This window comes from Benincasa hispida, chromosome 12, assembly GCF_027475165.1.
Source record: "Benincasa hispida cultivar pf3 chromosome 12, pf3_genome.v1.1, whole genome shotgun sequence".
In the NCBI taxonomy this organism is placed as follows: Eukaryota; Viridiplantae; Streptophyta; class Magnoliopsida; order Cucurbitales; family Cucurbitaceae; genus Benincasa; species Benincasa hispida.
The window spans coordinates 13,649,842-13,659,236 of NC_143489.1; the positions used below are offsets into that span (position 1 = coordinate 13,649,842).

Genomic DNA, 9,395 nt, shown 5'->3' on the forward strand with positions numbered 1-9,395 from the left:
AGTAATTATTGTTAAAACCATACATAATCTCTTTAGTTTATAAAATTTCTAAATAGTTCCAATAGTTTGATATATATAAAAAAACTATTTAAGATAAAATTTATCAATTTATTCGTCTAAATTCTAAATTATAAATCATAGAAACTAATAAATTTTAATTTTTTTCAAACGATTGAGACAAAATTTATAATTTAATCGGAAAAAAAAAAGTAAGAAACGTTGGTGGCTTTTATAGTTAAATAGAAAAAAAAATGATAACAATAAATAATCTCTCTCCAAGGAGTGTGAAAATAGATTTAGATAAGAACACAAGAAAACAAATGAAAAACCTTATCCTTCTGTGTCTCTCTCCTTTTATTATTATTGCCAGAATAAATACAAAGGTTTTACAAGGAAGTTTAATTTGAAAGCCTACTAAGTGACAAATATACATAAATAAAACATATGCATGGTAGCTCTCTCTAGACATTTTACAGAAACTTACGATGTTTGTTGAGAGAGAAACCAAAAGAAAACAATATCACATGTTAATGACTCATGTTTTGATGTCACTCTGTACTTTTGTTTTGGAATATTTGGTTCATATATTTTCAAAAACCTCCCCCAAGTGTCAACTTAGCTTGAACCTCCAAAACCCCTCATTCTACACTTAATAAATTACCCAAGAATAAAGACATTACCTTTTTTTACCCCCCAAAGTTCATGTACATGGTACTTTGTAACATGTCCATATTAAATACAACATTTTTTATATATAAAAAAAGGAAATTTAATCTTGACTATGTTTTTTTTTTCTTTTTTTGACCCTTCTGTTTTTCTAGTGCTTTCCTTCCATTTCTGTTGTGTTGATGGCATTTAACTCAAAGTCATTAAAACAGTCAAACCCGAAATCATGGATACCAAAATCTTCACAGTCAAGAAGCCAAGAGCAATTTTCTTCCCACAAAAAATTGGCTTCATTTGAAATAGGTGGGTTATTGTTCCAAAGTGCTTCTTCTTCAATCCAGAAAGTGTTGTTTGTTATGAAGGAGGATTCATTGTTGTTATTGCTGCAGAAGTTGTTATCTAGAAGAAGGCCAGACGACTCGTCAGTGGTGATGGAGCTGCTGTTCTCTGTCATCGGCGGGGAGCTTGAGTTGTCTAAAATGGTGTCGTTTTCCGCTATGCAATGGTGGTTTCCGGTGGAATTTTCGGTCTTGGTGTTTGGGGATTGGTTTTTCTCATTCTCTGGCTGCTTTTGGATAGGTTGATGGGTAACTGGATCGATTCCCATCTTGATAAGCTTCTTCTTTATGTGCGTGTTCCAGTGATTTTTTATCTCATTGTCTGTCCTTCCTGGTAATCTAGCTGCAATCTTCGACCATCTGAAATATCGGTTATTTAAAGGACCTTATTACCATAAATTCAAATAAATAATGAAAAGTCTATAATAGACGAGAAATTATTCAAGGGGACTACTAAAATGTAGTTGATATATAGGAGAGATACTGTATAAGTGTCTCAAATCCTTAATTATTAACAAATATGCACCCAACTTTTAGCAACCTAGTCCAACCCTAATCGAAAATAGAAATATTACAGGCGAGGTGTAGGGTAATCTCATCGAGATAAGAAATTTTCATTTTTTAAGAAACTTTTAAGAAAACATATAAAAGAAATAAGTTTGTCACGTCTGATAGAGTTACAAGGCTAAGTTTTCAAAAATGGATGTAAATTAGCTAGCAATCAAATATTAGTCTATATAAATTCATTTCAATGTTATATTCAAATAATCATGTTGGGTAGTCAAATCGAATAATTTTAGATAATAAAAGTGTAAGTAGGAATATATTTTTTTTAAAAAAATACCCATAATGTTCGTAGTCTTGTAGGTAAGATATGAAGAAAGAAAGGAAACTCCACTTGTCTTAAACTAAGAAAAGCATATTAGAAAGAAAATAAAAATAAAAACAAAAGGTGCTTGCTCTTTCAAAAAGGTATATATCAATTAAGAAAATTTTCATTTCTTTTCACCACCTTTTAATGTAGGAATTAAAATTAAAAGTTATATATATATATATATTGCTGCCGTCTTTAAAAACTTTCTGGCTCCACCTTCTTGAAAGAGAAAATATTTGTTACCTAACATAATTAAAGTTTCTTTAAATAAAAAATTAAAAAGAAAAAAAAAAGAAAAAAAATTGTTTCAAAAGTTGTATTTCTTCAAGCTATTCCAAATCCACCTTAAATCACGCCAGGGTTTGGAACAGAAAGTGGATAGTAAGCGACAGAAAAATTAAAATGAAACTAAAAACTATACAGTGAATATATCATTAAGATACAAATTTAGAATATTAACCTGACGTTATGCTTCTCTCAATTTTAATCAATGCTTAAGACTGAAGTTTGTCTTCTTTCCTACACATTACTTAAAAATGTGTAATTGATCAAATCTTTTAAACTTAAGATTCAAGAAAAGCCGGTGGTTGAGAAGGGTCTTTAATTTGAAACTAAAATCAAAAGGGTATGGAAAAAGAAATTAAAAAAAGAAAAAAATCAAGACTTTTTTTGAAAAGAATTAATTAAAACCCCAACCTGTTTCCAAGACGAGCATGAAGATCAATGACCAATTGCTCCTCAGTTTCAGTGAGAAGGCCCCTCTTAAGGTCAGGGCGGAGATAATTAGTCCAACGAAGGCGGCAGCTTTTGCCGCAGCGGCGAAGGCCAGCAAGCTTAGGGACAGCCCGCCAACAGCACTGACCATTAGTGAGTATAAAGTTGATGAGTTTCTTGTCTTCATCAGCAGTCCAAGGGCCTTTTTTAACGCCAAGTTTGTCGCAGCAAGGTTGTCTGCCCATTTTTGAAGACAAAATGATAAACTAAGTTTGGTTCAGGCTTTTTGACAAACAGTTGGCGGGCGAAGCCAAAACGCAAGGCGTTTAGGCTCTCTTTGCTTTGTAGTTTGAAGGAGGAGGACCCAAAAGACTTAAAAGGCTAAACCACTTTATATAAAAGCTTTCCGTGTCTGTGGTTTGTGGTTTGTGGTTTGTGTTTGTTCTAAGGCTTTACGTCGCAACAGCTTAATATATACTACAAAATGCACACGCATGAAATGGGAGATTAATCGGAAGGAAGGAAGAAGATTTTGGGGTCCACCATTTTTGGCATGAAAATGACTGAGGAACTGCAATGGCAGTGTTCTGATGCGGGTAGTTCCACAAAATGGAGATGCCGCAGTTCAATAAGCGTCTTACACATGTAACCACCCCATAAAATAACTGTCACCGTTTTTTTTCTTAATAAATTTAGGTTACTACTTTCAATTTCAATTTTAATTTATTTTCATCTCCATATTTTTAAAATATATGTATTCTTATTCCTATTTTTTTTTTTAAAAAAGTGATCGTAATATTCACTTTTGTTTTCACTTTTAAACGACTAAAATGGTTAACATTTAAAAGTATAGTGACAATTTTAAAGTACACAAATCAAAATGAATAAAAAAAAATAAAAGTATAAAGATAAAAATGAGTATAGAGACCAAAATAAATTAAACTTAAAAGAACAAGAACCAAAGTAATATTTAAAGTTTGGTATGATTTTAGTTTCATTATGTTTAAAACTTTAGATAGTTTACGCTTAGTTTTAATTTAGTGTTTATTATTTAGTTAAATTTATTAAATTGTCATTGAAAGGTTAAAAATATGGTTTGAACTTTTACTCGCTCAAAACACCATTTATTAGTTATTTTGTTATCTACTCGAAAATTCCATTTAATAGTTATTTTGTTCTATCTTCTTAATTCAATTAAATTTAATATTTTTTTTGTTTAATGTATGTATTTGATGTTAATTGAGTTATGTAAAATATATTTAGAAATTGAATAAGAAGAAAGACAAATCTGAGTTAAAAAATAATTTATAAGTGATGGAATTAGATTAAATATGGAAATTGTAATTCTTTGAATGAAAAAGAAAAAGAAAGAAGGGTTAATGAAGTTTTACTCCACCACATAGCCATATACATCACTCATTTCGTCATCTCTACGTTTACGTGTCCTTTGTGAAAGGAGCGGAGATTAATACGGTGTTGCCATTTGCCGTTGGAGGGGCCGGGACTTAGCATTTATATTAATTAATGATCAATACACACAACCATACACACTAGGATTTTGCTTACTAACACCTTCTTTTGAATTTTCACTTGCATCATCTCTTCTCATTAGTCTTTGCTGAAATCATTTTGTTAAATCTTTCTAATCACCATTTTCTTCCTAATTTCCGTTCATTATTTCATAATAGCAAATTATGGGACCAAAATCACAAATCACCATTGTGGAAAATTATTACAATCACACTTAATTCTCTCCTCGATCTCAATTATCTCAAACCTTTTGTACCACTTAACTTCTCTCACTCTCAAATTAAAAAATACTATACCAAACATTAAAATGTTTATGATTATAACTATGACAATTTGAAACTAAAGTCATATGCTACTTTTATAGGTTTTAGAACTCAATTTATTTGAACTTTTTCATAATACAATTCTTCTAATGTTTTGTCAAAATCTTACAATTTTTTGAAGAATCTACAGCTTTTGTTGCATCCATTGTCATTATCAACAACCATAACTCTCAACTCAATAGAATCTTAATCTACTCCATCATAAAGAGTATACTGCTTGGAATGTCATCTTCCAATATTTTTCTTTTTCGTCACATGTTAATAAACGTTGTTGAATTTATGGTGCAAAACTTCCTCTACTTGGCACATCATGATATTCTTCAATCATCGACATGTATGGATTAATTCCATCGCACACATCGTGCATAACTGCCAAGTCAATGCAATGTACAAACATGTATAATTGTTAACATCAAATCATTTATCATCGAAAAGCAAACATATCATAGAGATAAATCTAATATTGTCTACTCTAACCAAAAAGACAATATTAGTCTCTGCTTTAGATCCCTTTGAACCATTTTTTTTCATGTACTCAGACTGCCTGCATTCTCTAACCTTTCTCCTATAAAGTTTTTCTCAGCAGGACCTTTGCCAAAATCACTCTTGAGCTTCTAATGGACCACCATCATACAAAATTAACTCTTCAAGAACACCATTACTCCTTTAGAACCTTGTGTAACTCAATACATCTGCCATAAACTAAAATTGATCATTTCATCAAATTTTTTTCATGTCAATCTATATTACTAGACTCATAAAACTTGATACATTTGTTTCATTCCCAACAAGTATAAAAATAGTGAACAAGTCCACGCTATTCACATATTGTAAGACATTTTATGAAATCCTTTTTGACGTGGAAGTTAGAAAATAATGCAACTAAAAAGCATACGCATAAATTCAAGAATATGGGAACTTAAAGCTATTATATGATTTATTGGGAAATGCCTCCTACTTCAATCACAAGAATAAACAGAAATTAATCATGAAAATAAAAGACACAATAAAAATAGGGTAAAGAAACTTCAAAAGCAAAGAAAAATCCACTATATGAAAAATGGTTATAATGACTCATAATTTTCTCCTCAATTCTAATTTCAAAATTACTCTGATCTTAAAGTTTTTGTACTACTCACACCTTTTTCTCGATCATTCTCAAACTACAAAATACGAAAAGGAAGTTTAATTAGAGTTGGTACACACAAATGTAAAAAGTCTTTCTAAGTAGGATGATTTGAAATCAAAGTAGTAATAAGCTCCTCTTATAGTGTTTGAAGTCCATCAGTTCCTTAAACCTTTCCGATGTGGGATTACGACTCTTCTAATATTTTTTCTAGGATGGATGATGAAAAAAATAATAAAGTAGAATATACTTTTTGTTTTCATTTCACTGTGTTAAATTGGATAAATTCTTTGAGGAAGATGTGATAGTTTTGTACAATTAGATCTATGAGAGAGAGACAGTATAAATATCTTGAATTTAATTATATCAAGCGATTATGAGAGGCATGCAAATTTTCAATCCCATGTCAAATAATTAATATGAGGTAGATCCACCACTCTCATAGTCTCATATATTCAACATTTTTTTTTTTTTTTTTTGTATTGAAGAACTTGGAAAGAAAAAATGGTTAAAATGTTATTTAGGTTTTTAGAACGTTCAAAATTAGTTCTTATATAAATGTCTAAATCTATGTACTTTTAATAAAATTTAAAAATAGTTCATACCATTAGTTTACTATCAAATTTTCTATATAAAAAAATTGTTTTTATTGGCCTCTATTCTGTAGATTTCTTTTCTTGCATGAACATTATTATTATTATTATTTTACTATTTTCAATAAAAAAAAAAAAAAAAGATAACTTCAAAGTATATGGGCTAAATTTGAAAATTTGAGGGAAATGAAATGGAGTGAAATTAGATGAAAATTATATTTTTATTTAAAATAAAAATATTATTATTTTTTTTTATTTATTATTTTTTTTTTTTGGAGTATCACAGCAACTCATGAGATTTTTTTTGAGTATCCACAAAAGGAAATCTTTGAACTAAAAAATTTAAAAGTCTTCTTATATTTTTCTAAGAAAAAATGAGGCTGACTTGGTATTGATTATATTTATGCAAATAATCTTTTTTTTTTAGAAATTCTTATAATAAAAAATCTCAAAAATATTTATACTTTATAGTAAAAAGTTTCAAAAGTGCAACTATTGAATTTTTTTTGCTATAAAGTGTAAATATTTTTAAATTTTTTTATATTTAAAAAGGTCTTTTTTTTAAAAAAAAAATAATAATAATAATAAATTTTTATTCAACGGTGTTTTCAAAATATGATGAACAGAACTTTATTTATGATGGAGGATAACTAATGAATTAGTTCGAAAAATGAAATTGACTAAAATAGAATCATATATTTAAAAGGAAATTTTTAGACATATTATCGGAAATAACCTGATTTAACAGTCCATTTGATTTTTAGGCTGCGCTTGTTCAAAATCTCTTGTATAATATATTTAAGGTTGATTTAGATTGACTTGAGAAAAAAAAAGTGTTTTTCAAAAAATTTATTTTTATTTAAACATTTTTTTATAAAAATTTATAAAATATATTTGAAAAGTTATTTTGACTAGTTGTCAAACACTCCAATTTCTTATAAAATGACTTATTTTTTAAAATTAAACACTTTAAAATGTAATCCAAATACACCATTATCTTTTATAAGTGGTAAAAAACAATTGATCATATTTTAAAAAATTAGAACAAGTATATATATATTATATATTATATATATATATATATATTCATTTTGCAAAGACTTCAAAAAAACATTTTTTAAATTAAAGTGAACATAGCTCAATTAATATATGAAAGTGTTATTGACTATGAGGTTTGTATTTCAAATCTTCTTATCCATATTGTACTAAAAAAAACTTCTACAAAAGTGAAAAATCAAAATATCAATAATAATAATGGACCGAAAATTTTATAGCGTAATCGCTATTAAAGAGGGAGCTAAAGACTATTTTAATAAAAATTGAATTGTTGGTATGTTCTAACAAACATACTTCAATTCTTATTCAAATATTAAAAAAAAAAATACTTTACATAATTTTAGAAATATGACCAGGTTTGTAAAGACAGTCTTAAAAAGTAGATAACGAAACAATCAAATCAATAAATAAAGTATTGTTTTTATCGAGGTGCATACAAAAGTGTCCAAATATTCATGGAATTAAAAAAACTAATATTTATAAACTTAATTTCCAAAAAATCAAAAACAAAAAACTAAGTCTCTATTTCATAATGGTAATCATTTAGTTTTTGGAAATTCAGTCTATAAACATGAATTTCACCCTTATGATTCTTTGTTTGTAATTTACTTTCTACCATTATTTTCAAAATTCAAACCAAGTTTTGAAATTAACAATAAATAGTTTTTAAAACACATGTTTTTATTTTTAGAATTTTGTTAAGAATTCAACTCTTTTACCTAGAAAAGATTGAAACAATTGCAAGAAATTGAGAGAAAACAAGCACAATTTTCAAAAACCAAATAGTTATTAAGGCCCCATGTTAGACTCTCAAGATTGAGACACGCAACTAGGCTTAGTGGGCCTTGCATGAGGGTAAAAACGTTGATTTTGATTTTAAATCCTGTGACTTTGTTTGGTAACCATTTCATTTTTTGTTTTTTGGTTTTTTAAATTAAATCTATTTCTTCTCATGGTTTGTATCTTAAGTAGAAGAGTTGAATTCTTATCCAAATTTTCAAAATAAAAATAAGTTTTTAAAAACTATTTTTTTTTAGTTTTCAAAATTTGACTTGGATTTTGAAAATTTGGACAAAAAGTCGTTATCAAAACAAAAATTTTGAGGTGAAAAAGTTGTTTTATAGTCTTCATTTTCAAAAACTAAAAACAAAAAACCAAATGGTTACCAAACATGGCCTAAATTAATTAATTTTTTTGTTTTTAGTTTTGACATTTATTATTATTATTTGTAACTTTTTTTATCATGATTTTCATATTTCCTAATCAAACATTTGTATTCTGAAATAATTTTAAAAACAAAAATTATTTTTTTTAGTTTTAAAATATCGCTTGACTTTTAAATATTGTTTTAAAAGTAAACAAAAAAAGTATCTAAAGTACATGTGGTGTTTATAAATTATAAAGTTAATTTTTTAAAATTAAAAACAAAAATGAAGGTCCTGTTTACTAATCATTTTGTTTTTTGTTTTTGTTTTTTAAAACTAAGTCTATGAACACTACTTTTACCTCCAAATTTCTTCATTTGTTATTTACTTTTCACCAATAATAATAAGCCAAATTTTGAGAACTAAAGAAAGTTGTTTTCAAAAAGTTGATTTTGCTTTTAGAATTTGGCTATGAATTCAACTACTGTTTTTAAGAAAAATGCAAATCATTGTAAAAATGTGGATGAAATAGGCCTAATTTTCAAAAACAAAAACAAAAAACTAAGGTCTTATTTGATAACCATTTTGTTTTTTGTTTTTTGTTTTTATCTTTTAAAAGTAAGTCTATGGATACTACTTCTACCTCTAAATTTCTTCACTTGTTATCTACTTTTAACCGGGAGTTTAAAAAATCAAGCCAAATTTTAAGAATTAAAAAAATAGCTTTTAAAAAGTTATTTTTGTTTTTTGAATTTGATTAAGAATTCAACTATTGTAGTTAAGAAAGATGCAAATCATTGTCAGAAATGTGAATGAAACAAGTTTAATTTTTTAAAAAAAAAAAAATCAAATGGTTACTAAACATGACCTAAATGGTTACAAAATAGTACCTAAATCTTTATCAAACGAGACACAAATAGTCATCGAACAAGCCTAAACTATTTCATTCTTGTAATAAATTTCTCACCGTTGAATTACATTACTAATAAGTTCATTTCAAGTTAGCTAAAAAAAATGTTGATTTCGTGCA

The 9,395-nt window shown here is 27.4% G+C and overlaps 1 protein-coding gene across 1 annotated transcript; it reads right to left on the bottom strand.

Annotated features, from left to right (window-relative positions):
• Positions 1 to 321: 321 nt before the first annotated feature.
• Positions 322 to 3,287, bottom strand: LOC120092916 (MYB-like transcription factor ODO1). The gene is made up of 2 exons (XM_039051162.2): positions 2,575 to 3,287; positions 322 to 1,364 (listed from the first exon to the last, which is right to left on the bottom strand). Exons 1-2 carry the CDS (start codon positions 2,835 to 2,837, stop codon positions 818 to 820), a joined length of 810 nt encoding a protein of 269 aa, XP_038907090.1. The 5' UTR covers positions 2,838 to 3,287; the 3' UTR covers positions 322 to 817.
• Between the last annotated feature and the right edge of the window lie 6,108 nt (positions 3,288 to 9,395).